We start from the raw sequence: 16,202 nt of genomic DNA, 5'->3' as shown, positions 1-16,202 counted from the left end.
AAAAATCACTAAATAGTTTTAAAAAAATAATCAAAATGAAAGAATAAATTGGATATGTATATCTCTGAATTTACTATTAGGATATATTCAAAAATGCATTTCCAAATTAAATTTTATCAAAAAATAATATTTTTTGCATTCTAAGATGTATCTCTAAATTCAAACCCAAAAAAAATTAGATTTTGAGATTGCTTTTTTCTTTAAAAAAAATTTCAAGACTTTTAGAACGAAACTTAACAATTCCTTAATTTTTTAAACCGGACTGTAGAATTTGTAATTATTATTATATTCAGGCGTTTAGTTAAAATAAAGGAAATTAGTAACCATACGTCTCTTCATATTATATTGTTCTTACTCGAATCATGTTATAGATAAACCAAAATTACTTGCGAGGTTACTTCATTAATAAAAGGATCTAGAAACTGAAATTGATACAAAAATACTCAGTTTTTGATTGACGATTCACAATAGTACAAACTAAGCTTTCCTCAAATAAATCGACACGAAAATTGGACACAAGATGAAAATTGCCTTATTAGAATCCCAAATTTCCTCATCTTGCATCATACTGCATAGAACTTTTTATCGCATATTACCCTCTCGCAAGACATCAATCATATTGTAGATTCTCTTGGAATCCTTTGCTTCAATCTGCATACATCAAATATAATTATAGTAAGAGATTAATTGTTATATACCGACGGTGGAAATAGAGGAAGTTGTCTTAAATTTTAAGCACCTTCTTAGCAAGAAATAGTACAGCATCAACAGTGCCCTCGGCGTATATTGATCTACCACAAACATTATGTTGAAATTCAAACGAAACTCTGCAACGGTTTGATGAAGAAACAATACACAATAAAGAAAAATTAGTTAGTGACAATAATTGTGTCGAAACATAGAATCAGAGAAGAAAATGAAAATTGTTAATTCTTACGTTTCGTCTGGTGATGTCAAATGATACATATGAAAGGCATGACCCGACAAATACTCCTCTGGAACCCCCACCATTTCAACTTGATGCTTAGGGTCCCTGATCAATTGTATCTAACAAATTCATGGAAAGAAGGGGAAAACTCCAGTAAGAATCTGTGGTTCTTTTAAAATAGAAAGAAGAATGGGAATATGTTGTACCAAAATGACTGGTGCAATGTGATCTAACGCACCTGATCCATATCGAAAGAGACCCCCAACTTATTGAAGCAAGATATCACAGCCTTGGCAGTTCCAGACACGTCAACTTTGTTTGCTTGATGAGACTCTAATACCTACAATCTTGGAAGAATGCATCAGATTTTAATATTGCATTGAACAGAAGCTTTATTAAAGGATGGATGAGAACCAAAAAAATTGATGAATTCATGAAACCTAATGTTACTTTTAGCAACATGAGAGTTTAACAGAGAATTTATACAGCAGGATTTGCTTCTGTAATAAGTAAGGTAATAATTTAAATGTAAATGCAATTTATCTTTCCAATCACAATCCACGGGATTGTACTCTCTAAAACAAGATACGCCAATACTATTTAAGTAATAGGCAATTTAATCAACCGATCTACTTAAACATGAGGTTGCAGACCAGACCAGGATAAAGCAAACCAGAACAACAAAATATAAACATTATGCAACTAACCAATAGAATTAACCACGTGTATGCAGACCAGATACATTTCAGAGTCAATCAATTATCCTCAAACTCACGACTCAACTCACTCAAGTGTATACAGTCTAACTTCAAACTTAATTCATGATAAAGCATTATGACATCATTTGATCTATGTAGCCGATCCCGCTTGGTGGGAAGAGGTTTCAGTTTTGTTAGTGTTGTAAAGCCTCAAGGACAAAGAGATGGTATGGATGATAATGGCTTTTAGGCTTATAAAGAAGACTATGGAATGGTAAAAATTTCTTAATAGATCAGAAGCTTACAACATGGTTTAAAAAAAAAAAAAAAAGAAGCTTACAACAGGGTATAAGGGCTGAATTGTGCACTCTATAGTTCATTTTCTAATGACTAGGAATATTTGTTCTTCACTATCCATATGAAATCCAGTTTCATCTTGCTATTTAGAGGAGGTTCAGGCTCAGGGACATCCATCTTCCTCCTAAAGTTTCTTTTGGTTTTTCAAGTATAAGGTCGACTAGTAGGCATGAAATTAAAAGTGGTTTTGTAGAGACAAATGAAGCATATCGTCTTCTCTTGTTGAATTCAACCCTTGAGATAGGATTGGTGAAATATAACTCCTCTTCACTGAAGGTACTACCCCTGTAAACAAATAAATATCTGCGCAAAGGGCAGTAAGCCAATAAGTAATTACTGGCTTAATTTTCAGTCGCCTTCTAGCCCTCAGTTCTGTTGTTTTCTTAGGATTTATAATTCAAGTTCTCATTCTGGCATATTGATGTTCTGTAGGTTTTATGAATGAACTGTTCAGTCTTATGATTCTTCAAAAAGGAAGCATGTGCTAAGCTCACTCTTTTATTCTAAAGTTATTCTGCCACCTAAGTGATACGATTCTGACACAATGTTACTCTAGCATGTTTTGTCGAAGATACTATATACTGATGGAGAAGTAGAAAAACTCTATGGAAAAGGAACATTGGGAGCTTATCAATGAGTGCCACAAATCTACTAAGATCTGATTTTCTATTAGTCATCTTTCTTTACTCACAATTTTTATATGTAAGCTATAACTCAATTTAGGGATTGAATGATGTGAGGTAACTTGAGTTTGACAACCATGCTTGCCTAGAACTCAATTCAAGTTTCTAGCAAAGAAAAGTCAATTTGTTTGAACAATCTGACAATCTGCCTATCTGAGTAAAATTCTCTTTAACCATTTAGTCTTTTAGTTTCAATAGGAATGTTATGACAGATAAAAAAGTCCACCCAAAACCCGAAAGTGTAAATACAGCAAAAGAGATACCTGTAAGGAATACCCAGAAAAGGCTCCAGGAAATTGCTCTGCCATAATTTCCATAGCTGCAAGAAAAGCAACAACCTAGAGGAAAAAGTATAGCAGCATAAGAATGACACACTACATGAGTGTAAAAGACATGATAAACAGAAAATTGAACAAGGTTTTCAAAATTATGATTTACCTGCTTTCCCATTTGTGGGGATATGACAGCATAATTCTTTGCATCTTCAACTGTCTTATGCAACAAATCCCTATCTCCACCGGTGGTTCCCATCACAAATGGTACTCCAACCTTACTGTATAACTCAGCATTGCCTGCAAATGAGAATGAATCAATATATAGCACCAACACCATTAAAATTTTCATTAAATACTCCTAATGGTATATTATAAAATCAATAAATAGCCAAGTACAGCCCACATATTCAAATGATAAGGAAACATGCTTCAAAATACCAATACCTACCATTGACTGCATTTGGTACAGTATAGTCCACAATAATCAAATTCGGATATTTATCGACAACAGATTGAAGAAAACCCTCTCTATCAGAAGGACCGTTCACAAGAAACTCCCTTCCACCGACCTCGAAAGTCTTTCCCGATTCCTCTTCAACCCCAAACGACACCGGCACAACATTCAGTCCAGCAGCTTCTGCTGCATTAATGACAGCTTTCCCCATTCTTCCAGTACACGAATTAACCTAACCATAATAAACAAAAATCAACATCAGTACTTCACATTCACAGCTATAGTATTTTCCGCAAACCGCTATCAACAACATTGTGCTAAATCATGAATTATGCGCTAAAACAGATACACAGATTCTTCGAGATTCAAAGTTAATTACCATTATTGGAAGTGCGGTGTTCTGAGTGGAAGGAACAGAATTTTCGAGAAAAGTCTGAACATTTGTGGCTGACATTGAGATTTTAGGAACCAAACGCGAACTCTTTTTCTGAGAAATGGAGAAATTTCTCTTCGGATTCGCGTTATTGGAGAAGAATGTGAGGTTGTTGTGGTTTCTGTGAAACACGTTAGTTGCGGTTTTCAGTGTGAAAGTTGCCATGGAAAGAGATTGAGGTTGAATTAGGGTTTAGGGTTTTGGGAAGAAGCTGCGATATGCCAATGCAGAGTTTCAGCGTTCGATCGTAATAGTTATTTAAATTTTGTCTTTTATTATATTTAGCAAAAAAATGATACGATGTGTATTTTGTTTTCTTTTACAAAAACGATGGATTTGTTTAATCTTTATAATTTCTAGAAAAGTATAAATAAAGAGAAAAGGGGTGATGCACAACCAATCACCACCCATGTATCCAATTAAACCATTTTTTTATTAAAAAAAAACTTAATAACATGGCACATTTATGATTTTCTATTGGATGACAGTGTAATTATTTTACACTGCCAGTGCACTACCTTTTAACTCATAAATAAAACATGATCGAGAATTTTTCCAAAAAATTATATATTTCATTAGCATACGTTTACTTCACTTATTTAGATAATGGATGTTCTATACAAGATGATTTCTCAATATACCTCATAGATCTCTAAGATACCATGCGAAATTTTAATTTTGTCACTTAATTCTATAGATGCACATCCAGAATCACTCCTATTTTGTAAAAAAATATGTTTCCTTCCGTAGATACATCTACAGAAACATTTAAAAAATAGTATAGTATAGTTTAAAAGCAAATGATTTGAGTTGATGAAGCCTTCTGTAAATGCATCTACGGAACGTGGTGAAAACTGAGTGTTCCATGGATGCACCTACAAAACAGTCTGTTATATTTTCAAATCATGTTCATTTCATTCCAAAACTAAATTTTGGTTACAGAAATGTAAAATTAAAGTAATGCATTTTAAACACAATAGTAGGTAAACCAAAAAAAATACATCGTATAAATAACGTCGGTCATAATGTAGAATACATCATCAAAGTAACATGAGCAACATACATACATCATCAAAGAAATACAAACGTCAAAAAAATCATATGCATCACTACCGTGTGTGTCGGACATCATCCTGTTGCTCTCCTCTGCCTCTGGCCCCACCTCCGCCTTTGCATCCACCATACCCTCTCCTGGCTCTGCCTCTAGCGTCAAGTGCTTTACCAGTCCTGGCACGATTACTACAGTACACAAATGCCTCCTGTGCCAACCTAATCATAACATCCACCACATGCCTCTCCTCAGACCCCTCAGAGAATAAACCATATGTAATGGCTCCCAGGCCCGTGTCAGCTATCTGACGACACCGAGGAAGAAGATCGTGAGTATGGTCCAACTCATCCTGATGAGCCTGCAGAATCTCCTCGTGGATTGGTATGGGCGGATCTCAAAGTGCAGCGGGCAGCATGTACGGGTGTGACACTCTGTAGTACCAGGTGATGTACCCCTCAACACAGCTCCAGTCCCTCTCTACTCTCATCGCCCGAGCCTCCTCAGGAACCATGTGATGCTGCTAGTCTGCAAAGACCTTATCTAAGTGCCGACGGGTCATGGTGATAGGAGCGGAGACTATAGGGTCGCGAGGATCCGGCACCTTGTTCCCTCTCTGGGAGCTGAATGCACTGGCACGCGGCATGAGCTCAGTGTAGGTAGGCACCGCTCCCTAGCCAATAATGTCTGGGAAGTGTTGTAGTATCCAAGCCTGAAAAAAACACAGTTATTTTAATTTACTATCACAAATATATAATAAGTATAAGGGGATAAGATTGTTACCACTAAAAGGGTACAACTGCCTGCCACTGCCCTTAGGGGTGGACAGCTTGGAACCAACCGAAAATAACCGACCGACCCATATGAATATTTAAGTCTTCGGTCGGTCTTCTTCGGATCTGCGGTTTGTGCGGGTGAGAATAATGGGTTTAAATGGGTAAGTGTGGTCGGTTTCAGATGAATTTGTTGGATCCGTCGGACCCCGAACCGACCGATAACTTTATTATTCTACTGGTTTATTACTAATTTGATTTATCCAAACAACACAACCCAAATTCCAGGCCCAGACCAATTTGATAAAACCAATTTTTAACCCTAACATCATTCATTCATCCTCTCTGAAATCACTCAGTCGTCGCTCTCCTGCATTTGTTCATCTTCTTTGTCACTACTCACTACCATCAACACCATTGAACCATCGTTATGTTCCTGGTGTCGTTTATTATCACGTCGCTCCCCTTCGTAGTTGTCACAACCAAAATAATGATACTTAAATACAGGGTTTGTTATGAAATCTAACCAAACCCCAGTCGAACTAGATTTCTTTTTCAATATCATCTCAATACTTGAAGAACGATTTACGATCTACTGGTGTTTGTCTGGAAGGTATAATATGTTGTGGTTTGTTAATTTCATAGATGTATATTATTAGGGTTTGATTTATTTCACTAACATGTGTGTTTTATGATCTTTTTATAGCCACCCCTGTCATTGATGTGCATATACCTCATTTATCTGCTGAACCAGAACCTCCATACTCTTGAGGAGCTTCATACTCTTGAGGAGGTTAGTTTATCTCATTTCTCTAAAGAATCACATCTTACTTAAAGTTTCAATTTTGTTTTGTTTGCTGCAACATTTTATGGCTTTGATTTAAGTTTATGTTTAAATTTAAGTGATTTTTGACCTAAGGTTTCAGTTAAGTTAAGTTGTTTTTTACTCTATTTATTTTAATTTATGAATCCAATGAAGAAAGACTCAACACCACTTGTCCTTGGTTGAAAAAGCTTCTGTATAGAAGATCCAGATCTGGACTCTCTAATGGTCCACTCCACAAAGACTCAATACCACTTGTCCTTGGTTGCTTCTGTATAGAAGATTCAGATCTGGACTCTCTAATGGGACTCAATACCACTTGCCCTTGGTTGAAAAAACTTTTGTATATGAGATCCAGATCTGGACTCTCTAATGGTTCACTGCACAACTCACCATCTTGTCCTCAAAAACTGACAGGTAAATTCAACATATAATCATTAGTAATGGACATAATTTGCTGGTAACTTGTTATGAACATGTTTTAAAACTAGTGTTAGTTCTGTTTGTTTTAGTAAATTGAGTTATGCTGAGTTTTCATTGTCAAAATTTGTTACGATATCTTTTTATTAACTTATATTATATTTGATTGTGATTAAAATGATTTGTTTCAAGTTATCATATAGGTTGGCTTATATTATTTAGATTGAATTTAAATATTAGATGAAGTAGACTTCCAAGGATGGCTGCAAGTTATCATCACTCAGCCTCTTCAAAGACAACACCAAGAACAAATTTGTGATCTGTAGGTTGGCTTATATTATTTAGATTGAATTTAAAAATGTTTTCTATTATTTCATGTGCAAACTATTCTATCATATCTTTTATTAATTTTCTAACTTCTATTATAATTTTTTTATGTAAGAAATTTTTGGGGTTGGATTATAACATATGAACGTTGGTTGTTCTCTATGAAATTATTTATTTGGAGGAAGCACAACCCAGCAGGACATTTAACCTCACAAAATAAATAATTTCAAAATTTGGATGTTCATGAAAGTTCTAATAATATTTAGACATAAATAGCCTTTCTTTTTGTTTTTAAATTAAAAAAGGGAAAAAATTGATAATTTTTGTTAGCTGGAAAGACATGGAATATAGTAGAAAAAGTAAAAATATGATTAAATTAATGTATGACATTCGTTTCATAGTAGAAAAAGTAAAAATTTGATTAAATTAATGTATGACATTAGTTTCAAATGGCCCAATCCTGTAAAAAAAATTAATTAAAATAAAATTTTGATTGATTTTAAAATTGGGCTTGATATTTAATTCAGCCCATTTGCATGTTTAACCGAAAAAAACCGATATTCTAAATCGAACCCGAATAAACCGAGTATTTAAATGGTCGAAAGTGGGCCTTTAATATTCACCCGTGGGCTGGCTCGGTTCAGTGATTTGGGCCCGAATCTGAATCGAATCGAACCGATGTCCACCCCTAACTGTCCTTGTCTTCCATAGGCATCCCTCTCCCAGTCTGTAGTGATTGTACGACAGTACAGCCGCTCCCCAGTTGTACTCATGGATACGTGTTGTATCGTTGTGTATCCCACCTGACAGAGGTCCCTCAGGCCTGAAACTGCTAGTACATCTTGGAACCACGGCTGGTCAGGTTGCGCAAAAGCCGCAATCTTCCAACCGTGGTTGTAGAACATTTGTGAATCCCTATCCTGAATTTGCTTATGAATGATCGTGTTTATTTTTTAAAAAAATTCAGTAAAAATTCTACAAATTCTATAAAGTTAATAATTTTGCAAAATAAACTAGTAAAAAAGAAAATGTTCATTGAAGATCTACAAGCATTAAATCAATTTCTAACAATAAAAGAGCGAGATACAGATAATATGATGAAGAAAGCTCGAAAAACATTGATTAATTTCTAGGGGTTGGTAAAACAGTCAGTCCACATACGATATAATAAAATCATCTTTTAGGGACATATTGAATGAACAACATGATAGCTGCATAGTAAAGTAATAACATTATCAACAAAAATAAAACCATCAACAACATAGAAATTTTATCAATAACAACATACTTTAAACAAAGTACAACATAGTGCAACAAAAATAAAATCATCAACAACATACAACATAGCTCAACAAAAATAAAATCATCAACAACGTATAACTTTTATCAACAACAATATACTTTAAACAACATGCAACATAACTCAACAAAAACAAAATCATCAACAACGTAGAACTAACAATAACATAATTTAAACAAAATACAACATAGCTTAACAAACACAAGATCATCAACAACATACAACTTTTATCAACAACAACATGCTTTAAACAACATATAACATAGCTCAAGAAAACAAAATCACCAATGACATAAAACTTTTATCAACAACAACATATCCAAAAAAAAAAACATCAAAAATATCACATCTCATAACAAAAGGTGAAAACGTCTACGTATACGTACCTGAAATGTGAAGAGGAAGTGAAAGAAAAGATTTGTGTGTAACACTTTTCCTTGATACATAAGAGTTAAATAATATATGTTAGAGTTTTAAGTAGAAGTGGCAAGGATAAGGCGTGATAAAATGTTATGGTTTTGTTAAGCAACGGTTGTTCTGTCATAAAAGAACAAAATTCATCTTAAATATAAGTTATACTTTTCACCACAGTTGATATAAACGATCATGATTAAATGTAAGTACATTTCACAATGATTTCTACTCTAGATCATGGTGAAAAGTATTTTAATTTTAATATAAATATTAAGATTATAATTGACACGCCCATTTTGTAACCAAAAAAAATATTATTGTTGGGATTCGAAGCCTATATATGTCTTTACCTATCATTATGGTTATTTATATGGACCGTAGTAAAATGTATTTAAATAAAAAAATACATGCGCCTAAATAAGATCTTTTACTTCGGTTGGCTTAATAGCCGAGCTAATAACATTTTACCTTAAGTGTATTTTGTTGTAGTGCTCCTTATACAAGGAAATGAAGTTTTCAGACTAACTTCTAACCAAACAACGAACAAGGCTTAGAGCGGTTGGTCTCCAAACAAAACCGAGGTTATCCACGGGTTGATTTCGAACTAAGATGGATTTTTGAGTTGCCTATCCTTATAACTAAACTTGAGTTTTACACAGGTTGACCACAAGCCGAACTAAGATTGTTACCAAGTTGATCTTGAACCTACTCAAATTTTACATCATGCTGAACTTAGGAACCAAGAGAGATTTTAACCAGGCTAATCTCAAATCAATAGAGCTTTTAACCGGGTTGAGTTCAAGTCTCGTTATGGGTATTTTCACTGGCTGATATTCACGAACCAAAAAAGAGTTTCTTCTTCAAGGCAAAACTCCTGAATTAAACAGAGACTGCCTAAGAAAATCCCCTAAAATAAACCAAAGCTTTTACTTGGTTTATCTTGCAACCAAGATGATAACTTCCTATGGAAGAATTATTTACTCAATAGATAATACACTATTGGTAAATTTACAATTTTTCCTCACCGAGAACAATGAACCTCACTTAGACTTGAAATACTATTGAAGCAATATGGCTAAATATATGTGAGAAAAATGAGAGGTTTTAAGTGATGATTATAGAAATTAAAAGTGAGATATAAACTCATTTTCTGGATGTGAAAAGTGATAGAAATGTTCTCTATTTATAGGCCAAGGCTTGGAATAAATTAAAAAAAATAATCCATGAGGTAAATTATTGTCTTAATCGATTAGGATAATCGCTTACACCTTAAATAATTAATACTTAATGCTACAAATGGAAGGTTTTTATATAAAGATGATATCAATCATTTAAAGACTATCCCTATCAATTTTAGACTCAACTAAGCATGGTCTAATCGATTATGTTCACAGTTAATCGATTGTTCAGTTAGAAAATATCTTCCAGTTAATTATACACTTTTCTAATCAACTGGCTAGGCCTCAAATACTTTTTTTGAGTAAAATAATAAGAGAATTCCAGAAATATCATCGTTTATAGACACTAGTCACTAAGACAGACACGATCGAACGAACTTTCACAGCTTTGAAACTTAAAGTCTTGGCATAATTATATTTGACTTTAACAACATATAAGAGCTTTGAATCTTTTTAACGAGGCTTGAGATATCTCATATTTATTACCATCATATGAGAGGTTAGACCACCATTGATCTTTGAAATAGAAGTCTTCACTTGAATGTTGTTTGACCATTGTGTTGACTTTAAATAGTTATCTTGATTTTTAAGAACATAGATTCATTCGGGAGGATAGGTTAATCAATCATCTTGTGCATATTAGACTGCATGATATATCTTTAGCAAATACTTAACTTCATAAGATATTGTTTGATATTAAAGTATTGTCATCATCAAAATTAAATATTTACTCAATTGTCTTGCAACTTTGCTATCCATAAGCTTCACCATCTTAGATCACCTACAAGCACATAGATCCATAAAAAAGTCCAATTTTAATGTGAAAGCATTGAGAAGTTGACAAAATAAAAAATAAGGTGGATCAAAAATGATTAAAATTATGTAAACAAAATTACCAATCCTTAACATTAACATTGATATGCTCGAGATTTTTTTGGGATGATTAAACAATTACTTTTCCTTTCCTTTTTCTTAGGGACATGAAACATATCACCTAAGTCTTTTGCCTAGCTTCTGAAGTTTTTAGGAACTTTCACTAATGCCTTAGTCTTAACAAGGAACCCAACAAAATTTCTCCTAAATATTCTAAGAGCCAAGTTATCTGCTAGAAAACAACAAGGATGAACAAATATTTTAAGTTTAAAATTAATATATAAAGCAACAAATAAATATCACTTTATGAAGTACTTCTCAAATTCTTTAGGTTTAGACTTGAGCTTTTAAATAAGGTTAAACTTCGTATGAATTTGAGAATTTCAACTCAACAGGACAATGAATTGTAAATGGAAACAAACTACAATATATAATCCATATACTTATATAATGAGAACTCCAATAAAAAGGAAACTTGGGGGTAGACATACAATATCATGAATAAAAAAGGGTTCATTGGAAATACATGACACTTTGAAAAAATATTTTAAAATATTTGTGGAAGGATTCAAGAAGAGAAAAAAAAAACATTAACACATTTTAAAACAAAAAGCGCACATACCGGCCTCTGTCCACACTTTGAGAGTAGAGTTAATAAGGGGTGACAACCAACCATAATATTACCCCACACTCTAACTCAATAAAATATAGATACAAATGAATTATAATGAAAACAATACACACACACTAGTACAAAAATACCTTTTTAGCAGGGATTGTTAAGTCAGTTCACTTGCCACCTGACTTAAGAAGTGACGCGATGGAAATTATGTAAATATTTGAAACTAAGTTAGTATGTGGAAGTTTTGTACAATGATATTGGTTTTGTTTTTCCAAGTACGTGTATGCTTGTGGTTTCTGAATGCTTCTAGATATTTGTTATAGTTGTATTGTTAAGACATACTGTTATTATTTTGTCTAAGTTTAGTGAGATATCAACACCACCATTAAATTCTTTTGAGTATTTTAATCTACTAAGATATGTTTCATAGTGATGAGTTTGAATTGAGTCTGCCAATTTCTATTACGGGGGCTCTCTTTGTAAAATATTTGTCCTTTTTGGTAGTATGAGTTTATGTACTGGAAGAAAATGTCTTTAAATTGGATAAGAAAAATTTATTTATTGATTAAGTTACTAACTAGTGTTGATTCTAGTTAATTGGAACGATTATACCAGATTGCTACTGTGGGGACGCTCTTGTTTTGAAATAGTTGTCCTCGGTTAATCTGAGTTTAGATTCCAATTGTCACTCTCTTTGAATTGGATTAGCCAAATTTATTTATTTAGTGGTTGGTAAATTATCTACAATATTTATTTTGTTTTTTTAACAAGCTAAACAAATGTTAAAAGAGTTGTATAAATGTTTAAAGTCTTATAGTCCAATTTTTCCTCTGTATACCTTTGTCATTGGAACCAAGTAAGTATATGTTTAGTGTAAACTTAGCAGTGTCATAAGAATCATTCTTTTCTTCTACATTCCAATAACAATTAAATCCTTATTTTGGTGGAGGATTGCCCAAGACGCGAGTCAAGTAGAACAAATGTGTGCTCTGTTGAAAAATGCTATTTGTGATAAAATGAATGGATAGTAGACATTTATCCCTCTGCCATATAGGCAAGATTCGGGTTACCCCCTTATTATTTTTATTTTTTTTGGATTACCCCCTTGAAATATGAAAAGTTCTATGATTTACCCCCCTAGGACCCCCTTGTAAAGTTGTTTTTTTGATTTACCCCCTGATTTTTCACTGTTTTTTACACGCTTAAGGGGGTACCCTAAAAATACAGGGGGGTTATTCAAAAAAAATTAATAGGGGGGTAACCCGAATCTCGCCTATATGGCAGAGGGGTAAATGTCTATTATCCCTAAAATGAAACTAAGAAGGAAAATTGGTTACCTCCCCTCACACCGAATAAAACTGAAACAAAACAATCAAGGTTATCTTGGCATAAAAGAAGTTAGATATAATAATGATTTATTCATTGGTTTAATATCATGTGATTAGTCAATACTAGTATGACATGCCATATTATTTGAAGCATTTTCTTCCTGTTATGTTATCCATGCATGGGATACAAATTTGGCATGTTATATTATTTGAAGCCTTAGTCTTTGAAAATAATAAAAGCAATGTGAAACTCATGAGTGCGCTTTTACCAAATTGCAGGGTCCTCTTTCATCGACATTTCCCGTTCAGAACCAGAGCACTCAAGTGACTGCAAAGGCACTGAAGAGTCATCTTGAATGGACTAAAAATCTTCCATTTGTGAAGTGAATTTTAGATTTTCATCTTCTTCTCATACTGATGTTCCTGCATTGACAGGATGTGTACTGACATAGAGTGTTGTAGTAGAAGGTTACCAGATCCTTATTGATTCAATGGTTAATGTTGCTTAGTGCTTTATACAGGTGCTCAGGGCTCATGTAGAAGTAGGACTATAACAAAAAAAACAATGCGGAGGGCACTAAACCTTGGAGTGAATGTCAAAACGATTGCATGTTTGTTGCATATGATAACATGCTCCTTTGACTTGCTTATATCATTGTTATAACTTACCAAAAGAATGCATGTGATCCATGTGTATTTAATATATCAATTTGTGCATGCGTGTTCCCAAAATTCCCTTTTGCGTATGGAGGTGTGCACTTTAATATAGTAATCATGTATCATGTGGCTCTTTACTTATATTAAATGTTTTACGTATTTGGCCAGAGCACAAGTATGAGACTTTGAAATGCTTGCAAGTTAGGAAACACATTTGCGGAATGACCGATGATGGAGTGAATGATGCATCTGCTCTCAAGAAGATAGACATTTGTAAAGCGGTTGCAGATGCTATTGATGCTGCTCGAAGTACATTTGATATTGTTTTAACTGGACATGGCCTAAGTGTTATTATCAGTGTTGTTTTGACCAGCCGAGATATCTTTCAGAGAATGAAAAATTATACAATAAGCAGCTAATTTTTTATTCCAATACTCTTCGCACTTGCACAGCTAAAAATCTTGACTAATATGTTTCCTCTTTCATGTAGATTTATGAAGTCTCAGTTACAATTCATATTGTGGTAAATGAATTATTTACCAAATATGGGATATAATTTCTATATATGTTTATCACAATTATTAGACGTATCTAATATTTTTGTTATTTTCAATGTGTTTGACATGCTTACAGCTTGAAGATGATGAATATTCTCAAAATATTCATTTTGGAAGCAATAACATTATAGAGAATATAATTTTTTGGGATGCTCAACTTCAGTTTTTGCTGGTAATTTAGTAATTTGTGATCTACATGTATTATTTGCGAGATCTAGAAATTTGAATTATGATGAAACATATTAAATTATTTTGGTTTTGATTTTGTGTAGACGAATGTATATAAAATAAGTGCAATAGAATTAAGCATGAGGAATGCAACGAAATAAGCGATTGATGATATAGATATATCAGAAATAGAGTGCGGATGTAGTAAACAGGTCAAGGTTTCATCAGCATGGGCATATATATATATATATATATATATATATATATATATATATATATATATATATATATATATATATATATATATATATATATATATATATATATATATATATATATATATAATTCCTACAAATGCATGCATATTTTTCTAGATATATGATACACTTTTTCTACAGAAATATGTATCAATAAAATTTTATTAGGTATTAGCTTAGGTGTATGTATTTTTCAAAAGCAACAGGAGCCGTATTATTAATTTAACAAGTGTGATAAAAAATCTAACTTGTTAGATCGGTTAAGTATATCTGATTTAAGAACGATTTCTTAGGTCGGGTAAAGATGACATCAGTGCTTTCTAAAACCTAGACTTATTAAGTCGGACACCATTTTACAGACCCAATAACCATTTCTTAAGTCAGGTCCAAATCCGACTTAAGAGGTCAAAACTTCTTATGTCGACAATTCTTAGGTCAGGCTCGGAACCAACTTAACGAGTTGTTTTTAACCAACTTAACAAGTGTTTTTTCTAATATATATATATATATATATATATATATATATATATATATATATATATATATATATATGTCATCATTTATACTCTTAAAATTGAACATAATATCTGCCTTTAGACATGAAACAACATAAAGATTATTGAAATGGATTTTATCCTTCAAGACTATAATACAAGATGCAATTAACTTGACATGATTTTCAGTCAACCTCGTCAAATATGATTCTTTGATACTTTTTATTGAATTTAATCGTATAGGAATTAATTGTACAAGGCATGCTCTATCCATGATATCATTATACTTTTACTGCAAAAATAGAATAAACAAAAAAGCATACATATTACATGACCTACGACATGTTAGATATGAGAGATATAGAGCTTTTATCAACAACAACACGCTTTAAACAACATATAACAGAGCTCAAGAAAACAAAATCATCAATGACATAGAACTTTTATCAACAATAACATATAAAAAAATCATCAAAAATATCACATCTCATAACATAAAAGGCGAAAACGTCTACGTATACGTACCTGAAATGTGAAGAGGAAGTGAATGAAAAGATTTTTGTGTAACACTTTTCCTTGATATAATAAAAATAAAATGAAAAAAAAAACAAAATGACTTAACCAAAAGATTTTATAATTTTAAAAGAAAGACACATTTTTATTTATATTTAGATTATGAATATAATTTTTTCCATATATAAAAAAAAATTGAATCAAAAGTATATTCTCTCCCGTATTTAAATATTATTTTTTGTTTTGATTAAAATATTTATATCAATAGAAAACTTATTCCCCTTTAAAAAAAAAAACTATTATGATTCACTCCCCTTTAAAAAAAATATTATGATTCACTCGTTTATTTAAAAAAATTAAATTAATTTATAAGAAACATATATTTTTCTCGTATTTAAATATTTAAATTAAATTAAATTTTGAAAATAATTTAAATTAATTTATAAGAAAATATACTTTTCTCATATTTAAATATATTTTAAATTAATTTATAAGAAACATATATTTTTTCATATTTAAATATTTAAATTAATATTTAATCGTGTAAATATCATTTTAATTGTATAAATTTTAATTGGTAATATAAACTATAACATAAACACGTTAATTATAGCTCAATTTC

The 16,202-nt window shown here is 32.2% G+C and overlaps 1 protein-coding gene across 1 annotated transcript; it reads right to left on the bottom strand.

The window, feature by feature from the left end:
- Window positions 1–398: 398 nt before the first annotated feature.
- On the bottom strand, window positions 399–4,093 carry LOC131618312 (4-hydroxy-tetrahydrodipicolinate reductase 2, chloroplastic-like). Its single transcript, XM_058889561.1, has 8 exons — window positions 3,775–4,093; window positions 3,390–3,627; window positions 3,105–3,238; window positions 2,930–3,004; window positions 1,167–1,268; window positions 938–1,047; window positions 740–827; window positions 399–651 (listed from the first exon to the last, which is right to left on the bottom strand). Exons 1-8 carry the CDS (start codon window positions 3,991–3,993, stop codon window positions 583–585), a joined length of 1,035 nt encoding a protein of 344 aa, XP_058745544.1. The 5' UTR covers window positions 3,994–4,093; the 3' UTR covers window positions 399–582.
- Between the last annotated feature and the right edge of the window lie 12,109 nt (window positions 4,094–16,202).

The sequence above is a fragment of the Vicia villosa genome, linkage group LG7, assembly GCF_029867415.1.
Source record: "Vicia villosa cultivar HV-30 ecotype Madison, WI linkage group LG7, Vvil1.0, whole genome shotgun sequence".
NCBI classification, from domain to species: domain Eukaryota; kingdom Viridiplantae; phylum Streptophyta; class Magnoliopsida; order Fabales; family Fabaceae; genus Vicia; species Vicia villosa.
The sequence above is the reverse complement of the archived record's forward strand: the minus strand, read 5'-3'. Positions and strand labels throughout refer to the sequence as shown.

What these genes read in the sequence shown, in the direction of transcription:
- LOC131618312 (XM_058889561.1), bottom strand. Translation starts at nt 3,993, where the DNA reads ATGGCAACTTTCACACTGAAAACCGCAACTAACGTGTTTCACAGAAAC. An exon ending in ACACCGCACTTCCAATAATG is followed by an intron (nt 3,628 to 3,774) that starts GTAATTAACTTT and finishes TATTATGGTTAG; the next exon opens with GTTAATTCGTGTACTGGAAG. An exon ending in CCCCACAAATGGGAAAGCAG is followed by an intron (nt 3,005 to 3,104) that starts GTAAATCATAAT and finishes TTTTTCCTCTAG; the next exon opens with GTTGTTGCTTTTCTTGCAGC.